Source organism: Dendropsophus ebraccatus, chromosome 9, assembly GCF_027789765.1.
Source record: "Dendropsophus ebraccatus isolate aDenEbr1 chromosome 9, aDenEbr1.pat, whole genome shotgun sequence".
Taxonomy (NCBI): Eukaryota; Metazoa; Chordata; class Amphibia; order Anura; family Hylidae; genus Dendropsophus; species Dendropsophus ebraccatus.
The window spans coordinates 8,006,084-8,030,941 of record NC_091462.1 but is presented as its reverse complement, the minus strand read 5'-3'; the positions used below and the strand labels follow the sequence as shown (position 1 = coordinate 8,030,941).

General features: G+C 51.6%; 1 protein-coding gene across 1 annotated transcript in view; it reads left to right on the top strand.

Moving 5' to 3' along the window:
* Positions 1-719: 719 nt before the first annotated feature.
* Positions 720-24,858, top strand: part of PDIA5 (protein disulfide isomerase family A member 5) — a 47,146-nt gene continuing 23,007 nt past the window's right edge. The window contains exons 1-10 of the mRNA XM_069982447.1: positions 720-795; positions 17,110-17,236; positions 17,852-17,939; positions 18,321-18,404; positions 18,606-18,651; positions 19,411-19,564; positions 19,852-19,919; positions 20,287-20,378; positions 20,950-21,021; positions 23,766-23,902. Coding sequence (XP_069838548.1) covers positions 739-795; positions 17,110-17,236; positions 17,852-17,939; positions 18,321-18,404; positions 18,606-18,651; positions 19,411-19,564; positions 19,852-19,919; positions 20,287-20,378; positions 20,950-21,021; positions 23,766-23,902 — 925 coding nt within the window. The 5' untranslated portion in view covers positions 720-738. The remainder of the gene's footprint in view (positions 796-17,109; positions 17,237-17,851; positions 17,940-18,320; positions 18,405-18,605; positions 18,652-19,410; positions 19,565-19,851; positions 19,920-20,286; positions 20,379-20,949; positions 21,022-23,765; positions 23,903-24,858) is intronic.

The window sequence follows — 24,858 nt, the reverse complement described above, 5'->3', positions numbered from 1 at the left end:
CTGGTATACAGGATCCATAGGGTCACTATACGATTATTATTACATGTTCTGTATCCAGGATCCATAGGGTCACTATACGATTATTATTACATGTTCTGTATCCAGGATCCATAGGGTCACTATACGATTATTATTACATGTTCTGTATCCGGGATCTATAGGGTCACTATACGATTATTATTACATGTTCTGTATCCAGGATCCATAGGGTCACTATACGATTATTATTACATGTTCTGTATCCGGGATCTATAGGGTCACTATACGATTATTATTACATGTTCTCTGGTATACAGGATCCATAGGGTCACTATACGATTATTATTACATGTTCTGTATCCGGGATCTATAGGGTCACTATACGATTATTATTACATGTTCTGTATCCGGGATCTATAGGGTCACTATACGATTATTATTACATGTTCTGTATCCGGGATCTATAGGGTCAGTATACGACTATTATTACATGTTCTCTGGTATACAGGATCTATAGGGTCACTATACGATTATTATTACATGTTCTCCGGGATCCATAGGGTCACTATACGAGTATTATTACATTATAATATTACAGTACATCCTAGCAGGCGGTGACAGGCTGGGAGTTGTAGTCCCACACTTACACATCGCTCCTCACCTGCCCCTTGGGTGCTGCCAGCAGCGGATAAACTACACTTCCCGGCGTGCCCCGCGCCTGCTGTGTGCGCCTGCGCGGCCAGACGTGGCAGACGTGTGATGGCTCCTGCCGGGCTCTGCTGGGGGATGAGGAGAATGCTGCTGCTTCATGTCCTGGTGAGTAACGGGGCCCCCGGGGGCCACACCGACTGCATGAGGGCACAGGGGCCCGGAAACTTGTCTATGAGGGGTTTCTTATATACAGACCGTGCCCGAACTGCACAGGAAGACCCCTCATGTACTATACAGACTGCAGCCAACTCTATACAGAGCCCCCCTATATACAGAGACCCCTCATGTACTATACAGACTGCAGCCAACTCTATACAGAGCCCCCCTATATACAGAGACCCCTCATGTACTATACAGACTGCAGCCAACTCTATACAGAGCCCCCCTATATACAGAGACCCCCTATATACAGAGACCCCTCATGTACTATACAGACTGCAGCCAACTCTATACAGAGCCCCCCTATATACAGAGACCCCCTATATACAGAGACCCCTCATGTACTATACAGACTGCAGCCAACTCTATACAGAGACCCCCTATATACAGAGACCCCACATGTACTATACAGACTGCAGCCAACTCTATACAGAGACCCCCTATATACAGACTGCAGCCAACTCTATACAGAGCCCCCCTATATACAGAGACCCCCTATGTACTATACAGACTGCAGCCAACTCTATACAGAGACCTACTATATACAGAGCCCCCTATATACAGAGCCCCCCTATATACAGAGACCCCTCATGTACTATACAGACTGCAGCCAACTCTATACAGAGCCCCCCTATATACAGACTGCAGCCAACTCTATACAGAGCCCCCCTATATACAGAGCCCCCCTATATACAGACTGCAGCCAACTCTATACAGAGACCCCCTATATACAGAGCCCCCTCATGTACTATACAGACTGCAGCCAACTCTATACAGAGCCCCCCTATATACAGAGACCCCCTATATACAGAGCCCCCTCATGTACTATACAGACTGCAGCCAACTCTATACAGAGCCCCCCTATATACAGACTGCAGCCAACTCTATGCAGAGCCCCCCTATATACAGACTGCAGCCAACTCTATACAGAGCCCCCCTATATACAGACTGCAGCCAACTCTATGCAGAGCCCCCCTATATACAGACTGCAGCCAACTCTATACAGAGCCCCCCTATATACAGACTGCAGCCAACTCTATACAGAGCCCCCCTATATACAGAGACCCCTCATGTACTATGCAGACTGCAGCCAACTCTATACAGAGCCCCCCTATATACAGACTGCACCAAACTCTATACAGAGCCCCCCTATATACAGAGCCCCCCTATATACAGAGACCCCTCATGTACTATGCAGACTGCAGCCAACTCTATACAGAGCCCCCCTATATACAGAGACCCCCTATATACAGAGACCCCTCATGTACTATACAGACTGCAGCCAACTCTATACAGAGCCCCCCTATATACAGAGACCCCTCATGTACTATACAGACTGCAGCCAACTCTATACAGAGCCCCCCTATATACAGACTGCAGCCAACTCTATACAGAGCCCCCCTATATACAGACTGCAGCCAACTCTATACAGAGCCCCCCTATATACAGAGCCCAGCCAACTCTATACAGAGCCCCCCTGTATACAGACTGCAGCCAACTCTATACAGAGCCCCCCTATATACAGACTGCAGCCAACTCTATACAGAGCCCCCCTATATACAGACTGCAGCCAACTCTATACAGAGCCCCCCTATATACAGAGCCCCCTATATACAGAGACCCCTCATGTACTATGCAGACTGCCCCCAACTCTATACAGAGACCCCCCTATATACAGACTGCACCAAACTCTATACAGACCCCCCTATATACAGAGCCCTCCTATATACAGAGACCCCCTATATACAGACTGCCCCCAACTCTTCAGAGACCCCTCTGTATGCAGAGACCCCCTATGCACTGGCTCCTTATAACCAGCTGTACAGTATAGCAGCTGCTTTCCTGCAGAGGAGGCGACTACTTGAAATTCTTGTTCTGGTTTCTCTCAGTCTTTTCCCCCCAATAAGTGAATGTGGTGAAACGTGTCGTTTCCAGTAAGACCAGTCCAGTCCCATCATGCTGGGGGGGAAAATTTTCTCTGTTTTGCACAAAAATGTGCAGCTTTTTTCCATCAGTTTTCTGGTGTCAGCAGCAATGTACCCCCCTATGTGTGTGGAGTCTCCACCATTCCAGACTCCTGCTTGCTGTCAGTGAAAGGAACAGCTGAGGGTTTGCTACAGTGTATCCAGTCAAGACAGTGCGGTCACACATTCAGCTACTGCCCTATTGTTCCCAAACACATAACAGGAACGCTCAGCTTAGCTCAATGGGCAGAGGGCGCTGCCACACTCCTTTGCCCGCCCCGTCCCGCACTCCTTTGCCCGCCCCGTCCCGCACTCCTTTTCCCGCCCCGTCCCGCACTCCTTTTCCCGCCCCGTCCCGCACTCCTTTTCCCGTCCCGCACTCCTTTGCCCGCCCCGTCCCGCACTCCTTTGCCCGCCCCGTCCCGCACTCCTTTGCCCGCCCCGTCCCGCACTCCTTTGCCCGCCCCGTCCCGCACTCCTTTGCCCGCCCCGTCCCGCACTCCTTTGCCCGCCCCGTCCCGCACTCCTTTGCCCGCCCCGTCCCGCACTCCTTTGCCCGCCCCGTCCCGCACTCCTTTGCCCGCCCCGTCCCGCACTCCTTTGCCCGCCCCGTCCCGCACTCCTTTGCCCGCCCCGTCCCGCACTCCTTTGCCCGCCCCGTCCCGCACTCCTTTGCCCGCCCCGTCCCGCACTCCTTTGCCCGCCCCGTCCCGCACTCCTTTGCCCGCCCCGTCCCGCACTCCTTTGCCCGCCCCGTCCCGCACTCCTTTGCCCGCCCCGTCCCGCACTCCTTTGCCCGCCCCGTCCCGCACTCCTTTGCCCGCCCCGCACTCCTTTGCCCGTCCCGTCCCGCACTCCTTTGCCCGCCCCGCACTCCTTTGCCCGTCCCGCACTCCTTTGCCCGCCCCGTCCCGCACTCCTTTGCCCGCCCCGTCCCGCACTCCTTTGCCCGTCCCGCACTCCTTTGCCCGCCCCGTCCCGCACTCCTTTGCCCGCCCGGTCCCGCACTCCTTTGCCCGCCCCGTCCCGCACTCCTTTGCCCGCCCCGTCCCGCACTCCTTTTCCCGCCCCGTCCCGCACTCCTTTTCCCGCCCCGTCCCGCACTCCTTTTCCCGCCCCGTCCCGCACTCCTTTTCCCGCCCCGTCCCGCACTCCTTTGCCCGCCCCGTCCCGCACTCCTTTGCCCGCCCCGTCCCGCACTCCTTTGCCCGCCCCGTCCCGCACTCCTTTGCCCGCCCCGTCCCGCACTCCTTTGCCCGCCCCGTCCCGCACTCCTTTGCCCGCCCCGTCCCGCACTCCTCTGCCCGCCCCGTCCCGCACTCCTCTGCCCGCCCCGTCCCGCACTCCTCTGCCCGCCCCGTCCCGCACTCCTCTGCCCGCCCCGTCCCGCACTCCTTTGCCCGCCCCGTCCCGCACTCCTCTGCCCGCCCCGTCCCGCACTCCTCTGCCCGCCCCGTCCCGCACTCCTCTGCCCGCCCCGTCCCGCACTCCTCTGCCCGCCCCGTCCCGCACTCCTCTCCCCGCCCCGTCCCGCACTCCTCTGCCCGCCCCGTCCCGCACTCCTCTGCCCGCCCCGTCCCGCACTCCTCTGCCCGCCCCGTCCCGCACTCCTCTGCCCGCCCCGTCCCGCACTCCTTTGCCCGCCCCGTCCCGCACTCCTTTGCCCGCCCCGTCCCGCACTCCTTTGCCCGTCCCGCACTCCTTTGCCCGTCCCGCACTCCTTTGCCCACCCCGTCCCGCACTCCTTTGCCCGCCCCGTCCCGCACTCCTAAGAGGATCAGACAGTTGAAACCCCACATGCCCGATCCTTCTCTTTCTTTTCCAGGTTGATGTATACGGTGGCAGCCTGTATGATGCTGCTGCGGATTCTGACATCCTGGTGCCTGCTGGAGAAGAGATTCCAGCAGGACCCTCATTAAGGCGATGTTCACACGCGGCAGAAACACTGCGACTGTCCCACGCATCTGAGTAGGATTAGAGCCAATCCCATAGGGATGAATGGAGTCACAGACATTTTTGCAGCGTGTGAATGTACCCCGATGTCTGTGCGGTTCCCTGAGGTGCCCGGCTGTTACAGCGCCCTCTGTAGGTGGGTGTATTGTGATTACGGATCACTGTGAAGGCCTGTGAATCAGTCAGCAGATACCTGGCTGATCTGCAGCTATTGTCTCTGTTATCACCCTGTTCTGTGCGGCCCTCAGGATCAGTCTTGGCTGCAGCAGGAAGCGCCTGGGTTCCGGCCTCGTCCTCCAGTGTCTCCCGGCTCGTCGTATCGCTGACACTTCATCATAGACCTGAGACCACAGTGAGATGGCACTGCACCCCCTCCCCCAATCCTCAGGAAGTTCCAGGCCGGCAGCTGTTGATGTCTTAGAGGAAATTCTCCTGTGTCTGTACAGGATCCTTGTGTTTGCTGAGTTCCTTATACACAGAGCAGGTCACATCCAGATGTCACCAACATGTAATGTCCAGTAAGCTGTAAACCCTGCACTAAGCCACACCATTTCGCCTCCAGAGCTGCACTCATAATTCAGCTGTTACCTCCAGAGCTGCACTCACTATTCTGCTGTTACATGCTGTCTTATCCTCCAGAGCTGCCCTCACTATTCTGCTGTTACATCATGTCTTATCCTCTAGAACTGCACTCACTATTCTGCTGTTACATCATGTCTTATCCTCCAGAACTGCCCTCACTATTCTGCTGTTACATCATGTCTTATCCTCCAGAACTGCCCTCACTATTCTGCTGTTACATCATGTCTTATCCTCCAGAGCTGCATTTATTATTCTGTTACATCATGTCTTATCCTCCAGAGCTGCCCTCACTATTCTGCTGTTACATCATGTCTTATCCTCCAGAGCTGCATTTATTATTCTGTTACATCATGTCTTATCCTCCAGAGCTGCCCTCACTATTCTGCTGTTACATCATGTCTTATCCTCCAGAGCTGCACTCACTATTCTGCTGTTACATCATGTCTTATCCTCCAGAGCTGCACTCAATATTCTGCTGTTACATCATGTCTTATCCTCCAGAGCTGCCCTCACTATTCTGCTGTTACATCATGTCTTATCCTCCAGAGCTGCACTCACTATTCTGCTGTTACATCATGTCTTATCCTCCGGAGCTGCACTCACTATTCTGCTGTTACATCATGTCTTATCCTCCAGAGCTGCACTCAATATTCTGCTGTTACATCATGTCTTATCCTCCAGAGCTGCACTCACTATTCTGCTGTTACATCATGTCTTATCCTCCAGAGCTGCACTCACTATTCTGCTGTTACATCATGTCTTATCCTCCGGAGCTGCACTCACTATTCTGTTACATCATGTCTTATCCTCCAGAGCTGCACTCACTATTCTGCTGTTACATCATGTCTTATCCTCCAGAGCTGCCCTCACTATTCTGCTGTTACATCATGTCTTATCCTCCAGAGCTGCACTCATTATTCTGTTACATCATGTCTTATCCTCCAGAGCTGCACTCACTATTCTGTTACATCATGTCTTATCCTCCGGAGCTGCACTCACTATTCTGCTGTTACATCATGTCTTATCCTCCAGAGCTGCACTCGCTATTCTGCTGTTACATCATGTCTTATCCTCCAGAGCTGCACTCGCTATTCTGCTGTTACATCATGTCTTATCCTCCAGAGCTGCACTCGCTATTCTGCTGTTACATCATGTCTTATCCTCCAGAGCTGCACTCATTATTCTGTTACATCATGTCTTATCCTCCAGAACTGCACTCGCTTTTCTGCTGTTACATCATGTCTTATGCTCCAGAGCTGCACTCACTATTCTGCTGTTACATCAGGTTTTATGCTCCAGAGCTGCCCTCACTATTCTGCTGTTACATTCTTAGCTGGCAGCCATGTTCCTAGCAGTGTAGGGCTGTGATCACACATTACCTGGGTCAGTGGGTCAGTGATGCAGTGCAGGTATATATAGGATATATGTATATAGAGTATATATATACGGTTATACCATCTGCCGCTCCGTCCTCTGTGACATTTACATCTGGGGTCTCCTGCAGGTTTCCAGGTTGCTGCAGCTTATTCATCCTGTGTGAACCAGCACCAAGATAAGGGGGGAGTGGAGCCGCTCCTGGCTCTGACCTCTGACCTCTCATCTTTGTTACCATAACCCTCAGATCTCTCCTCTTCTGATGGTTTGTTACATTGTGTCAGTCTCCACTATAAGGCTAGGTTCACACTGCGTTTTTGCAATCTGTTTTTTTTTCATGAAAAAACGGATACATTTCTGTGCATCTATTTGATACGTTTTTTTTTTTTTTTTAAATGGAAGTCAATGGAAACCCGGATCAAAACGGATGCACACAAATGTATCCGCTTTTCATCCGTTTTTTGCAAAAAAACGGATTGCAAAAATGCAGTGTGAACCTAGCCTACCCCTCAGATCTCTCCTGTTCTGATGGTTTGTTACATTGTGTCAGTCTCGACTCCTGGGTTCAGACTGGTTATATTGTAACAAACCCTTAGGAAATCTGGAGTCTGTGACGGATGTGACGCAGCAGCAAGCAGAGGTCAAGGAGGGACACACAAAGCTATTCCCATAGCTCTGTAGACCATGCTGGGAGTTGTAGTCCTGCAGTAGCTGAGCCCCATGTGTTGCACATATCCCCTGGCACAGAGTTGTGTATAATGCCCGTGCAGCGGGGGCCTCTCTCTCGTTGCCCCCCATACTTGCTCTGGGGTAGACTGTTGGCGTCAGTGTGGCGCGACTGGCACCAGTGCCGCCCTGATAACAGGAGGATTAGAGATCAGGTGTCTTGTGCTCCAGGGAGAGGATATATTGGGGGCATCTGCAGATAGGAGCCCGCACTAAGGCCTCTTTGTCTGTGGCATTCCTCTGGTGAGGCGGCATCAGATGGTCACCGGGACGGTGCGGGGCAGCTGCCAGGGACTTGTGCCAGTTATTGGAGGGGTGAGTAGAGGGGCCAGAGCTGGGGGTCCCAGGGGGCTGATGTTTGGTATTGGAGGGAGTTGAGCTGGGGGTCCCAGGGGGCTGATGTTTGGTATTGGAGGGAGTTGAGCTGGGGGTCCCAGGGGGCTGATGTTTGGTATTGGAGGGAGTTGAGCTGGGGGTCCCAGGGGGCTGATGTTTGGTATTGGAGGGAGTTGAGCTGGGGGTCCCAGGGGGCTGATGTTTGGTATTGGAGGGAGTTGAGCTGGGGGTCCCAGGGGGCTGATGTTTGGTATTGGAGGGAGTTGAGCTGGGGGTCCCAGGGGGCTGATGTTTGGTATTGGAGGGAGTTGAGCTGGGGGTCCCAGGGGGCTGATGTTTGGTATTGGAGGGAGTTGAGCTGGGGGTCCCAGGGGGCTGATGTTTGGTATTGGAGGGAGTTGAGCTGGGGGTCCCAGGGGGCTGATGTTTGGTATTGGAGGGAGTTGAGCTGGGGGTCCCAGGGGGCTGATGTTTGGTATTGGAGGGAGTTGAGCTGGGGGTCCCAGGGGGCTGATGTTTGGTATTGGAGGGAGTTGAGCTGGGGGTCCCAGGGGGCTGATGTTTGGTATTGGAGGGAGTTGAGCTGGGGGTCCCGGGGGGCTGATGTTTGATATTAGAGTGGTGAGTGGAGGGGTTAGAGCCGGGGGTCCTAGGGACTGATGTTGGATATCGGAGGGGTAGATCTGGGGGTCCCAGGGGGCTGTGCCCGCGCCTGCTGCCTGGCCTGATATCACAGCTCAGTGTTACCATCTGGCAGAGGAGCTGCGCTTGCAAGTGACTGGGTGGGCAGTGCCCGGTGTTATCCGCTTCTGCGCTCTCGTTGCTTATAAATGTATCAGTGTTTGGGGGTGACAGACGGGCGCCAGGAAACTCTGGTGTTAAATGTGCAAAAGAATGTTGCGTATATGGAAATTGCAAGCAGCCCCCTACCCTTGTATACAGGCATAGAGCAGCCCCCTACCCTTGTATACAGCCATAGAGCAGTCCCCTACCCTTGTATACAGCCATAGAGCAGCCCCCTACCCTGGTATACAGCCATAGAGCAGCTCCCTACCCTTGTATACCACCATAGAGCAGCCCCCTACCCTGGTATACAGCCATAGAGCAGCTCCCTACCCTTGTATACAGCTATAGAGCAGAACCCCCCCCCCCTTGTATACAGCCATAGAGCAGCTCCCTACCCTTGTATAAAGAAATAGAGCAGCCACCTACCCTTGTATACAGCCATAGAGCAGACCCTCCCCCCTTGTATACAGCCATAGAGCAGACCCCCCCCTTGTATACTGCCATAGAGCAGACCCCCCCCCCCCTTGTATACTGCCATAGAGCAGACCCCCCCCCCTTGTATACTGCCATAGAGCAGACCCCCCCCCCCTTGTATACAGCCATAGAGCAGACCCCCCCCCCTTGTATACAGCCATAGAGCAGACCCCCCCCCCTTGTATACAGCCATAGAGCAGACCCCCTCCCTTGTATACAGCCATAGAGCAGACCCCCCCCCCTTGTATACAGCCATAGAGCTGACTATACATGGGATCCGGCACCACAGCTGACCATCTAAGGGCGTTGAGCGTAAGCACACTTGGTTGCAGGTGTGATGCTAGGCCGGCTGGCTCCTGGACGGGGTCCATGTATTCGGGGTGATATGAAGCGAACAATGCGGAGAACAAATATTGATCCTGGATGTCAACCTGGAACAGAAGAAACCTGTCTGTCAGGATGGCACCCGAGAATACGCCCCTGGCCAGGTATAGATGAGGCGGTAACACCCTCCTACGTGTGGCACAGCGGGCGGCAGTATCCTCTGCATATGGGTATGGTAAATTAGATTGTCAGCTCTTGTGTCAGCAGTGCACAGGATGCCGCCACGTCTCTGCCACCCTATAATGCCATTAGAAGATTTCATGCCTGGTCCTGGTCACACACACTGGTATCAGAGCTAAATAAAGCCTCACTATAGTCTCCAGGCTTTTACTGACACATTGTAACAAATTGCAGCTGTGAGAAGTGTTCAGAGATGTCACCATTCCCTGACAGCAAACAGAGGTGGTGACACTGGTGAGATACTGGGAGCTGGAGAAGGATTAAGCTACATGATATTGGACGCCGGCCCTTTAAGGCGGTGGTTTCACATGTGGCGTGTCTGCCCCTGATTTGCTCCTGGTGGCAGGTTCAGTTGTGGTTGGTGCCTCAGGGGTTAAATAGTGAAAACTTTTCACGTTGTGTACTTTGCCTCATGTCAGACAACACCCAGCGAGTCTCCTGCTATATATCACTGCTATATACTACAACAACATCACTGCTATATACTACAACAACATCACTGCTATATACTACTACCATCACTGCTATATACTACTACCATCACTGCTATATACTACAACAACATCACTGCTATATACTACTACCATCACTGCTATATACTACTACCATCATTGCTATATACTGCAACATCACTGCTATATACCACTACTAACAATACTGCTATATACTACTACCATCACTGCTATATACCACTACTACCACCACTGCTATATACTACAACAAATCACTGCTATATACTACTACCATCACTGCTATATACTACTACCATCACTGCTATATACTACTACCATCACTGCTATATACTACTACCATCACTGCTATATACTACTACCATCACTGCTATATACTACTACCATCACTGCTATATACTACTACCATCACTGCTATATACTACTACCATCACTGCTATATACTACTACCATCACTGCTATATACTACTACCATCACTGCTATATACTACTACCATCACTGCTATATACTACTACCATCACTGCTATATACTACTATAACATCACCGCTATACACTACTATAACATCACCGCTATATACTACTACCATCACTGCTATACACTACTATAACATCACTGCTATATACTACTACCATCACTGCTATACACTACTATAACATCACTGCTATATACTACTACCATCACTGCTATACACTACTATAACATCACCGCTATACACTACTATAACATCACTGCTATACACTACTATAACATCACCGCTATATACTACTACCATCACTGCTATACACTACTATAACATCACCGCTATATACTACTATAACATCACCGCTATACACTACTATAACATAACCGCTATATACTACTACTATCACTGCTATACACTACTATAACATAACCGCTATATACTACTACCATTACTTCTATACACTACTATAACATCACCGCTATATACTACTACCATCACTGCTATATACTACTATAACATCACTGCTATATACTACCACCATCACTGCTATACACTACTACCACCATCACTGCTATATACTACTACCATCACTGCTATATACTACTACCATCACTGCTATATACTACTACCATCACTGCTATATACTACTACCATCACCGCTATACACTACTATAACATCACTGCTATATACTACTATAACATCACTGCTATACACTACTATAACATCACCGCTATATACTACTACCATCACTGCTATACACTACTATAACATCACCGCTATATACTACTACCATCACTACTATACACTACTATAACATCACCGCTATATACTACTACCATCACTGCTATACACTACTATAACATCACTGCTATATACTACTACCATCACTGCTATACACTACTATAACATCACCGCTATATACTACTACCATCACTGCTATACACTACTATAACATCACCGCTATATACTACTACCATCACCGCTATACACTACTATAACATCACTGCTATATACTACTACCATTACTGCTATACACTACTATAACATCACCGCTATATACTACTACCATCACTGCTATACACTACTATAACATCACCGCTATATACTACTACCATCACCGCTATACACTACTATAACATCACTGCTATATACTAGTACCATCACTACCACTACTACTAATACTACTTACATCACTACTACTAACTACTAGTACCATCACTACTAATACTAACATCACTACTACTTGTACCACATCACCACTACTACTATTAATACTACTAACATCATCACTACTACTAGTAACACATCACCAACACTACTATTTCTACTAGCATCACTACTACTAACTACTAGTACCACCATTACCTCTGCTGCTACTACTGACATCACTACTACTGCTACTAGTATTACCTCTACCACTACTAACTACTACAACCGCCACCAGTAACTATTGCTGCCACAGCATATACCATAGAGACGTATCAAATGTCTCTCCCCGACCCATCAGGAGAATGAGTCGGGAGGAGCGGACACTATTACATGGTAATCTGCTGAATCAGGACGATTTGGCAGATCATCGCTCTCTGTAATAAAGACATCGATCAGCTGATGACTAGGAGCATTGGCTGATAAGGTCTTTAGGTCCTGACCTAGCTGAGAGGCCAAACTGTTGAGGTTCAGCAACGTTTTCCAAACCTGAAGCCTCTGCACTTACCTGTGAGCAGCTGCAGAAGTTGGATACAGCCCTAGTGTCTCCTGTAAGACATGTATACAGCCCTAGTGCCTCCTGTAAGACATGTATACAACCCTAGTGCCTCCTGTAAGACATGGATACAGCCCTAGTGTCTCCTGTAAGACATGTATACAGCCCTAGTGTCTCCTGTAAGACATGGATACAGCCCTAGTGCCTCCTGTAAGACATGGATACAGCCCTAGTGCCTCCTGTAAGACATGGATACAGCCCTAGTTCCTCCTGTAAGACATGGATACAGCCCTAGTGCCTCCTGTAAGACATGGATACAGCCCTAGTGTCTCCTGTAAGACATGGATACAGCCCTAGTTCCTCCTGTAAGACATGGATACAGCCCTAGTGTCTCCTGTAAGACATGGATACAGCCCTAGTGCCTCCTGTAAGACATGGATACAGCCCTAGTTCCTCCTGTAAGACATGGATACAGCCCTAGTTCCTCCTGTAAGACATGGATACAGCCCTAGTGTCTCCTGTAAGACATGGATACAGCCCTAGTTCCTCCTGTAAGACATGGATACAGCCCTAGTGTCTCCTGTAAGACATGGATACAGCCCTAGTGTCTCCTGTAAGACATGGATACAGCCCTAGTGTCTCCTGTAAGACATGGATACAGCCCTAGTTCCTCCTGTAAGACATGGATACAGCCCTAGTACCTCCTCTAAGACATGGATACAGCCCTAGTGCCTCCTGTAAGACATGGATACAGCCCTAGTGTCTCCTGTAAGACATGGATACAGCCCTAGTGTCTCCTGTAAGACATGGATACAGCCCTAGTACCTCCTGTAAGACATGGATACAGCCCTAGTGTCTCCTGTAAGACATGGATACAGCCCTAGTGCCTCCTGTAAGACATGGATACAGCCCTAGTTCCTCCTGTAAGACATGGATACAGCCCTAGTGTCTCCTGTAAGACATGGATACAGCCCTAGTGCCTCCTGTAAGACATGGATACAGCCCTAGTTCCTCCTGTAAGACATGGATACAGCCCTAGTGTCTCCTGTAAGACATGGATACAGCCCTAGTTCCTCCTGTAAGACATGGATACAGCCCTAGTGCCTCCTGTAAGACATGGATACAGCCCTAGTGTCTCCTGTAAGACATGGATACAGCCCTAGTGCCTCCTGTAAGACATGGATACAGCCCTAGTTCCTCCTGTAAGACATGGATACAGCCCTAGTGTCTCCTGTAAGACATGGATACAGCCCTAGTTCCTCCTGTAAGACATGGATACAGCCCTAGTGCCTCCTGTAAGACATGGATACAGCCCTAGTGTCTCCTGTAAGACATGGATACAGCCCTAGTGTCTCCTGTAAGACATGGATACAGCCCTAGTGTCTCCTGTAAGACATGGATACAGCCCTAGTGTCTCCTGTAAGACATGGATACAGCCCTAGTTCCTTCTGTAAGACATGGATACAGCCCTAGTGTCTCCTGTAAGACATGGATACAGCCCTAGTTCCTTCTGTAAGACATGGATACAGCCCTAGTGTCTCCTGTAAGACATGGATACAGCCCTAGTGCCTCCTGTAAGACATGGATACAGCCCTAGTTCCTCCTGTAAGACATGAATACAGCCCTAGTGTCTCCTGTAAGACATGGATACAGCCCTAGTGCCTCCTGTAAGACATGGATACAGCCCTAGTTCCTTCTGTAAGACATGGATACAGTCCTAGTTCCTCCTGTAAGACATGGATACAGCCCTAGTTCCTCCTGTAAGACATGGATACAGCCCTAGTTCCTCCTGTAAGACATGGATACAGCCCTAGTGTCTCCTGTAAGACATGGATACAGCCCTAGTGTCTCCTGTAAGACATGGATACAGCCCTAGTGCCTCCTGTAAGACATGGATACAGCCCTAGTTCCTTCTGTAAGACATGGATACAGTCCTAGTTCCTCCTGTAAGACATGGATACAGCCCTAGTTCCTCCTGTAAGACATGGATACAGTCCTAGTTCCTCCTGTAAGACATGGATACAGCCCTAGTGTCTCCTGTAAGACATGGATACAGCCCTAGTTCCTTCTGTAAGACATGGATACAGCCCTAGTGCCTCCTGTAAGACATGGATACAGCCCTAGTGTCTCCTGTAAGACATGGATACAGCCCTAGTGCCTCCTGTAAGACATGGATACAGCCACCCTTAATAAACACTTATTTAACATTACCATAAATAAAGAAAAAACAACACTTAGTTGGTGAAAACTAGGGATGGTCCGAACAGAGTTCGGTTCGGGTTCGTACGAACCCGAACCCTTGGTTATGATTCCCGCTGTCTACCTGCTCCGTGCAGTGGGCGGATCCAGCGGGAGGACCGCCTGGAAAACTGGGATACAGCCATAGCCATAGGCTGTATCCCAGTTTTCCAGGCGTTCCTCCCGCTGTATCCGCCCGCTCCACGGAGCGGGCAGACAGCGGGAATCTGATGCCGAGCGTTCGGGTTCATACGAACGCGAACCTCGGCAGGTTCGGACCATCCCTAGTGAAAACAGTTCATAGTATTTTATTAAAGGAGAAGTTAAAGTATTGTATTGCCCTCCAAAAGTTATACAATCCCCAATATACATTTATTATGGGAAATACTTGTAAAGTGCTTTTTTCCCTGCACTTATTACTGCATCAAGGCTTAAAGGGGTAGTGCGGCGCTCAGAAATTATTCACAGAATAACACACATTACAAAGTTATACAACTTTGTAATGTATGTTATGTCTGTGAATCGCCCCGTTCCCCGTGTCCCACCACCCCCACCCGTGTACCCGGAAGTGTGGTGCATTATACATTACCTGAAAGTTGTATAACTTTGTAATGTGTGTTAGTCTGTGAATCATTCTTTACCGCCGCACTACCCCTTTAACTTCCTGGATAACACGGTGATGTCACTTCCTGGATAACACGGTGATGTCACTTCCTGGATAACACGGTGATGTCACTTCCTGGATAACACGGTGATGTCACTTCCTGGATAACACGGTGATGTCACTTCCTGGATAACACGGTGATTTCACGACCCATATCCCAGAGCTGTGCGGGCTGTGACTGCTGGAGAGGATGATGGCAGAGGGATGCTCAGTGTCCCTCCACTGCCCTGTGTCCCTCAGTGTCCCCCTGCCATCATCCTCTCCAGTAGCTACAGCCCGCACAGCTCTGGGAGTCGGGTCGTGACATCACCATGTTATCCAGAAAGTGACATCACCATGTTATCCAGGAAGTGATATCACCATGTTATCCAGGAAGTGACATCACCATGTTATCCAGGAAGTGACATCACCATGTTATCCAGGAAGTGAAGCCTTGATGCAGTAGTAAGTGCAGGGAAAAAAAGCAGTTTATAAGCATTTCCCATAATAAGTGTATATTGGGGATTTTTATAACTTTTGGGGGGCAACACAATACTTTAACAAGGATTTTTGCTTGACTTCTCCTTAAAGGATTACTTTTATTTCATCATAACCATAAACTATTTACTAAATTCATAAATAGTAATTAAATTAATAAATATCCAGTCCACAGAGATTATTCTGTGACTACCCCCCTCTAATAAAACACTGGGACATAAGCAAAGGGGTGTCCTTATAAGGGCGGGGCACAGGTATCCTTATAAGGGCAGGGCATGGGTATCCTTATAAGGGCGGGGCATGGGTATCCTTATAAGGGCGGGGCACGGGTATCCTTATAAGGGCGGGGCACGGGTATCCTTATAAGGGCAGGAATGGCAGGGCACTATTTCCAGGTAAAGTAATGGCTGAGCTTCTGGTCACGGAGCACCAGTATGGCTCCTTTCCCCCTCAGAACAGCTGACCAATCAGCATCTGCTATATCTGTACAACCGCTGCTAATCTGCCCACATACCATAAAGTGATGTCATCGACTGGCGCGGCCCATTAGGACCCAGATCCCCACATCATTGTCACCTATAGGGAAAAATACAGCCAGAACAAGGCCCTTTACACTCAGGGCCTCTGCTCTCATGTGCCCACAATGCTATAGCAAAGCCGGCTCTCCAATTTGCTTCATATTCTGTGAAGTTGCCCAATAATCTTACAGTATTGGTCTAGTGTGAGGTTAACCACTAGCAATTATAACGCTCCAGCACTGATATAACCTCCTATTACATCATATGTGACTGATATCAGCCGCTCCTTATAACGCTCCAGCACTGATATAACCTCCTATTACATCATATGTGACTGATATCAGCCGCTCCTCTTATAACGCTCCAGCACTGATATAACCTCCTATTACATCATTTGTGACTGATATCAGCCGCTCCTCTTATAATGCTCCAGCACTGATATAACCTCCTATTACATAATTTGTGACTGATATCAGCCGCTCCTCTTTTAATGCTCCAGCACTGATATAACCTCCTATTACATCCTATGTGACTGTTATCAGCCGCTCCTCTTATAACGCTCCAACACTGATATAACCTCCAGACATTACATCATATGTGACTGATATCAGCCGCTCCTCTTATAATGCTCCAGCACTGATATATCCTCCTATTACATCATATGTGACTGATATCAGCGGCTCCTCTTATAACGCTCCAGTACTGATATATCCTCCTATTACATCATATGTGACTGATATCAGCCGCTCCTCTTATAACGCTCCAGTACTGATATAACCTCCTATTACATCCTATGTGACTGATATCAGCCGCTCCTCTTATAACGCTTCAGTACTGATATAACCTCCTATTACATCATATGTGACTGATATCAGCCGCTCCTCTTATAACGCTCCAGTACTGATATTAGCTGATATTGTTATCTATAATGTTTTCCTACTGATCCTGCTCTCTCCTTCCTACAGATCATCTTTCCCTCCATCCTCCTGGCACTAAAAATCTCTCCGCTCATCGAAAAGATCAGTGAACACAAAGACTTCAAGAAGCTTCTGCGCACCCGGAACAACGTGCTGGTCCTGTACTCCAAGTCTGGTGAGGCGTCTGCTGATCCGGGGCGGATGATGGGGGGAGGGGTGATCTGGGGGTAGGGTAGTGATGGGGGCACCATGATCTAAGGGGGTGTTTGATCTCAGTGGATGATGATCTGAGGGGGGATGATGGGGGGAGGGGGTATGAACTTAAGGGGCAATCATGGGGGGAGGGGTGATCTGAGGGTAGGGTTGTGATGGGGGCACCATGATCTAAGGGGGTGTTTGATCTCAGTGGATGATGATGGGGGGAGGGGGTATGAACTTAAGGGGCAATCATGGGGGGAGGGGTGATCAGGGGGTAGGGTTGTGATGGGGGCACCATGATCTAAGGGGGTGTTTGATCTCAGGGGACGATGATCTGAGGAGGTGATGATGGGGGAGGGGGGGTTTTGATCTCAGGGGACAATGATCTGGGGGTGAACAGGAACAGCTGAGGCTGCAGAACGGAGAGTGAAACTCCCTGAGAAGTTTCAGGTCTGCAGACTGGTGAATATTAACTCTTGTGAGTCCTGAATGAGCAGAACAGTGCAGCTCTGTAGGTTAGAGGTGACTCCAGGGAGTCCTCAGTCCTTTATACCATTGTCCCTGATGACGCTCCTTGTCTTGTGTCCTGCAGCCCAGGCGGCGGAGCGTCAGCTGAGGCTGCTGTCAGACGTGGCGCAGGATGTGCGTGGCAGAGCCACCGTGGCCTGGATTGACTGCAGGTAAGATGACGGCCGCTTGGTTTTCTTAGTCTATGACCCTCCCCATCTGACCCCATCCCTTGAGAACCGTCCTTACATACAGGAGATAGAGCGGCCCGGCTTGTAGTTACATTGCAGTTTGTTTCCAGATCTGGATGGGACTGTGGTCTCTGACACGTTTCGGGATGGGACTGTGGTCTCTGACACGTTTCGGGACGGGACTGTGGTCTCTGACACGTTTCGGGATGGGACTGTGGTCTCTGACGCGTTTCGGGGTGGGACTGTGGTCTCTGACGCGGTTCGGGATGGGATTGTGGTCTCTGACGCGTTTTGGGATGAGACTGTGGTAACTGACGCGTTTCGAGATGGACACAGATCACTTCACCTTTTTCCTTCTTGCAGTGACTCGGAGAGCCGGAAACTATGTAAGAAGATGAAGGTGGACCCTGGCGCCAAGACGGGAGGAGTGGAGTTGCTGCACTACAAGTCAGTGACACTCATGGGGTTATGTATGCTGTGTAATGATACCTAAAGCTCCTCCCATTTCACCTAGGCTCCTCCCCTCCACTTTTTCCCCATTGATGTTTTGTTACTTGAGGTTTTTAGCCTCTGCATCAGTTTAATATGAATCTGCGTAAAGCCCTGGGGCGACCTCCAGCCCTTCATACTGACCGTTCTCTCTTACAGGGACGGAACGTTCCACACGGAGTACAGCAGAGCGGCCACATACAAGGTGCGTGTCCTGTATGTTGTGTGTGCGGCCTCGGCCATATATCCTGGACACTTGGGGTGCAGACTGGTCACCCAGCTTTCCCACGATCCCATGTAGTTAAAGGGGTATTCCACTCAAATATAATGTTTGAATTGTTGCTGCCCATGGTGAGACTAACAATTCCTTCCATACTTTTTAATTATCTATTCAGTCTCCTTCCCCCAGTTCTCAGCTGCTGCTTTCTGCTGAAGACACAAAAATCTGTGTGTGGGCTTTTCTCTCTGTCTCCCCCTCCCTTCTGATACAGCTGATGTAATAAAGTCCCTGGCTGGCTTTATCTGCAACATTGTAGCTTCTTTGTAATGCTGGGAGGGATAATTACAGATCATCAGCAACTTGACTTCAGATTAACCCTCCCAGCATTGCAAAAAAGCTACAATGTTGCAGATACAGTCCACCAGGGACTTATGTACATCAGCCGTCTCAGAAGGGAGGGAGGAAGGAGACAGAGAAAAGCTCACACAAGATTTTTGTGTTTTCAGCAGAAAGCAGCAGCTGAGAACTGGGGGAAGGAGACTGAATAGATAATCACAGGTATAGAAGCAATTATCTCACCATGGGCAGCAGCATATCAGAAGTTATGTTTGAGTGGAATACCCCTTTAATACATTCCTGGCGTGTCCAGTGCTGAAGTATTAGGAGCCCCAATCATATATGTGGGGCTCAGCCCATACGCTTCCTGTTTGTATAACCTGTGACTTTGCTTTTTTATTTCTTTAGTCCATGGTGGCGTTTCTAAAAGACCCAGAGGGGGCGCCGCTGTGGGAGGAGAACCCCGACGCCAAAGACATTGTCCATATCGATAGTGAAAAAGATTTCCGGAAGCTCCTGAAGAAGGAAGATCGCCCCCTGCTGATGATGTTCTACGCCCCATGTGAGTGACGCTGTGTGTCCCCTTGGCCTGGTACCTGTGGACAGTGGTGAATCCTCCCATAGGTGGCGCTGCGGAGCTGATACGTGCAGTCAGCTATTCTGCCACAACCTGCCCGCTCCGGGCTGTAACAATATAACTATAGACTATGCGTCACCCATCTCACCTGCCTGTGACACCGCACACTCTCGCTTTTTCTTAGTTTCTCCCATGTACTTTGCCATGCTTCCCCTTCGCTATGCACTTTGACCCCGTTCACCCTCCAAATGTTCCTCATCTCTCATCTTCAGGGTGCGGAGTATGTAAGAGGTTGATGCCAGCGTACCAACAGGCGGCCACCGAGTTGAAGGGCAACTATGTGAGTACTCTGAATGTGGAGCAATGATTCAGTACTGACAGACTGGATGGGTTTAGCTCACATTTGGGGTGATCTATAAAGTTTGCCAGCTTGCGGGTATAGCTGACAAAAGCATAAGGTGTATGGGAAGTGAACGAACGACCACCAACAGGTGATATCAGATGTGATGGAAAATGATGGTCAACCCCTTTGTTCTGGAAGAGATAAGCTGCAGTCAGAACATTCTCGGCTGCGGCTTTACCCTACTCATAGAGAACACAGGAGGATAGGACAGATAACTGAGGGCTGAATGATTGTTGTCATTATGGAAGATGTATGGATATAACCGGGCTTGGCCGCTGATGAGGATGATGCCTCTACCCTGCAGGTTTTGGCCGGGATGAACGTCTTCCCTCCAGAATTTGACAGACTGAAGGAAGAATACAATGTGAAGGGTTACCCAACCGTTCTCTACTTCGAGTGAGTATTTCGGGGGTGATTGAAGACCCCCCCTTATGTTGACAGACCCCCCTTCCCTTACACTGACGCACTCCCTTACACTGACGGATTCCCCACCATCCTTTCAACAACGCACCCCCCTTACACTGGCGTACCCCCTTACACTGGCGCACTCCCTTACACTGACTGATTCCCCACCATCCTTTCAACAACGGACCCCCCCTTACACTGCCGCACTCCCTTACACTGACGGATGCCCCACCATCCTTTCAACAAGGCCCCCCCCCCTTACACTGGTGGACCCCCTTTCACTGACTGATTCCCCACCATCCTTTCAACAACGGACCCCCCCCCCCCCCCTTACACTGGCAGACCCCCTTACACTGACGAACCCCCTTACACTGACGGATTCCCCACCATCCTTTCAACAATGGACCCCGCCCCCTTACACTGGCGGACCCCCTTACGCTGGCGAACCCCCTTACACTGATGGACCCCCTTACGCTAACGATTCCCCACCATCCTTTCAATGACGGACATCCCCCCCCCTTACACTGCCGGCCCCCTACATGACTTATTATCTCTTTTTCAGGAAAGGAAAGTACAAATTCAATTTTGAGAAGTACGGAGCCACAGCCAAAGACATCGCTGACTGGATGAAAAAGTAAGTAGGAGAAGTATGGAGACTGTCATTAGTGTAGCTGCCATTACAACATCACGTCCTAGAACATGGGTCTGCAAACTTCGGCCATCCAGCTGTTGGAAACCCACAATTCTCATCATGCTCGGACAGCTAAAGCTTTGGATTTGGCTGTCCAGGCATGATGGGGAATGTAGTATTGCAACAGCTGGATGGCCGCACTTGGAAGAGAGCCATGTCCTAGAACATGTCAAAGTCTGATTGTTAACACCGATCAGTAGAGCGAACCAGGAGAGAACCGTACAGTCACCTGCTGCTCTCCCCTCTCTTGTGTCTATGTGAGCGAGACTGTCCAATAAGCTTATACTGTGTGACCGTCAGTTACAGGGATACTTGGTATGTCTGGACAGGAGGGGATGGCAGGGGGCAGGTATGTCTGGACAGGAGGAGATGGCAGGGGGCAGGTATGTCTGGACAGGAGGAGATGGCAGGGGGCAGGTATGTCTGGACAGGAGGAGATGGCAGGGGGCAGGTATGACTGGACAGGAGGAGATGGCAGGGGGCAGGTATGTCTGGACAGGAGGAGGTGGCAGGTGGCAGGTATGTCTGGACAGGAGGAGGTGGCAGGTATGTCTGGACAGGAGGAGGTGGCAGGGGGCAGGTATGTCTGGACAGGAGGAGGTGGCAGGGGGCAGGTATGTCTGGACAGGAGGAGGTGGCAGGGGGCAGGTATGTCTGGACAGGAGGAGGTGGCAGGTGGCAGGTATGTCTGGACAGGAGGAGGTGGCAGGGGGCAGGTATGTCTGGACAGCAGGAGGTGGCAGGTATGTCTGGACAGGAGGAGGTGGCAGGGGGCAGGTATGTCTGGACAGGAGGAGGTGGCAGGGGGCAGGTATGTCTGGACAGGAGGGGATGGCAGGGGGCAGGTATGTCTGGACAGGAGGAGGTGGCAGGGGGCAGGTATGTCTGGACAGGAGGAGATGGCAGGTATGTCTGGACAGGAGGAGGTGGCAGGGGGCAGGTATGTCTGGACAGGAGGGGATGGCAGGGGGCAGGTATGTCTGGACAGGAGGAGGTGGCAGGGGGCAGGTATGTCTGGAAAGGAGGGGATGGCAGGGGGCAGGTATGTCTGGACAGGAGGAGATGGCAGGGGGCAGGTATGTCTGGACAGGAGGAGATGGCAGGGGGAAGGTATGTCTGGACAGGAGGAGGTGGCAGGGGGCAGGTATGTCTGGACAGGAGGAGGTGGCAGGTATGTCTGGACAGGAGGAGGTGGCAGGTATGTCTGGACAGGAGGAGGTGGCAGGGGGCAGGTATGACTGGACAGGAGGAGGTGGCAGGGGGCAGGTATGACTGGACAGGAGGAGGTGGCAGGTATGTCTGGACAGGAGGAGGTGGCAGGGGGCAGGTATGTCTGGACAGGAGGAGGTGGCAGGGGGCAGGTATGTCTGGACAAGAGGAGGTGGCAGGGGGCAGGTATGACTGGACAAGAGGAGGTGGCAGGGGGCAGGTATGTCTGGACAGGAGGAGGTGGCAGGGGGCAGGTATGTCTGGACAGGAGGAGGTGGCAGGGGGCAGGTATGTCTGGACAGGAGGAGGTGGCAGGGGGCAGGTATGTCTGGACAGGAGGAGGTGGCAGGGGGCAGGTATGTCTGGACAGGAGGAGGTGGCAGGGGGCAGGTATGACTGGACAGGAGGAGGTGGCAGGGGGCAGGTATGTCTGGACAGGAGGAGGTGGCAGGGGGCAGGTATGTCTGGACAGGAGGAGGTGGCAGGGGGCAGGTATGTCTGGACAGGAGGAGGTGGCAGGGGGCAGGTATGACTGGACAGGAGGAGGTGGCAGGGGGCAGGTATGTCTGGACAGGAGGAGGTGGCAGGGGGCAGGTATGACTGGACAGGAGGAGGTGGCAGGGGGCAGGTATGTCTGGACAGGAGGAGGTGGCAGGGGGCAGGTATGACTGGACAGGAGGAGGTGGCAGGGGGCAGGTATGTCTGGACAGGAGGAGGTGGCAGGGGGCAGGTATGTCTGGACAGGAGGAGATGGCAGAGGATGGGTATGTATGGACAGGAGGAGTTGGCAGAGGATGGGTATGTTAGCAGTGTGCCCAGGCAGTAGTAGTCAGCAGTGGATGGATCCTCCTGACAGGGTGGGGGTAGTGGACGGGTTAGGATATGACAGCCTGGCAGGTGTAGCTGGAGTTTTGCTGTACTCGCTGTCACACATCATGTTGATGCGGTTTGTGGTTTCCTGTTGGTGATGGATGTAACTGCAGACCTGGCAGCGAGCACCAACCACATGTTACATGCGGCCTCTTATCCCGACCACATGAAGCAGCTGACAAGAGCCTGGGTTCCTGTGCTAAACCCGCGCTCACCGCCGGCATCGCCCACCGTGACTGATCACATGTCTGATCACCACAGATAGACTGTATATACAGTGTGATGTGTTACACGGATCTGGCTCTGGCTGCACAGTACAGGGCACAGGCTGTAGTGGGCATCCATTATAGTGCCGCACATTACAGGGGACACAGGACATAGGCTCTGGTGGGCGTCATGTTGACACACCATATAAGAGTCACAGAAGTAGTGTGACCTCTGACCTCCAGCATAGTTAGTTTAGTAGAGTTTAGTGTCGACAGAAAGTTGGGCCACTTTTGTTATGACTGTCTGGAAGTTTAGTTGCAGTGTTCACCTTCCAGTGTTTGATGTTGGTGATCCCAGTGTCTGATGGATTAACCCTAGCAGTGCTGGTCATCTTCTTTCAGCCCCCAGGCCCCGGCCCCTGAACAGCCTGAAGTGCCGTGGTCGGAGCAGGAGAGCGCCGTCCATCACCTGACTGAAGCCGACTTTGATCAGTTTGTCCAGGATCATCCGTCCACACTGGTTATGTTCTACGCCCCATGTAAGTCATTACCTGTGCTTCCCATTCATACTATGCATCTGCTGCCAGTCCTGCTTTTCCAGGTTCCTGACTGGCAGAGGTGCCCAGGCACACCGTGTAGTGGAGCTGGAAATGTTTCTGGCTTGCTGGGTTACAGTGCATCTGTACTCGCTGCCCCCCCCCCCAATCAGTCCACCTTGTCCTCGCTGCCCCCCGCCCCCCCAAATCAATCCAATCTGTCCCCGCCCCCCATCTGGCCCTGCTACCTCTCCCCCCCATATGTCCCTGCTGCCTCTCCCCCCCCCCCTTTAATCTGTCCCCGCTGCCTCTCCCCCCCCCCCCCCCCTCCAATCTGTCCCTGCTGCCTCTCCCCCCCCCCCCCCCCCCCATCTGTCCCTGCTGCCTCTCCCCCCCCATCTGGCCCTGCTGCCTCTCCCCCCCCATCTGGCCCTGCTGCCTCTCCCATCTGTCCTCGCTGCCCCTCCCCCCAACTGTCTCCGCTGCCTCTCCCATCTGTCCTCGCTGCCTCTCCCCCCCATCTGTCTCCGCTGCCTCTCCCCCCCATCTGTCTCCGCTGCCTCCCCCCCCCCATCTGTCTCCGCTGCCTCTCCCCCCCATCTGTCTCCGCTGCCCCTCCCCCCCATCTGTCCCCGCTGCCTCTCTCCCCCCATCTGTCCCCGCTGCCTCTCTCCCCCCATCTGTCCCCGCTGCCTCTCTCCCCCCATCTGTCCCTGCTGCCTCTCTCCCCCCATCTGTCCCTGCTCCCTCTCCTCCCCCCATCTGTCCCTGCTGCCTCTCCTCCCCCCATCTGTCCCCGCTGCCCCTCCCCCATCTGTCCTCGCTGCCCCTCCCCCATCTGTCTCCGCTGCTTCTCCCCCCATCTGTCCTCGCTGCCCCTCCCCCCATCTGTCTCCCCTGCCTCCCCCCCCCATCTGTCTCCCCTGCCTCCCCCCCATCTGTCCCCGCTGCCTCTTCCC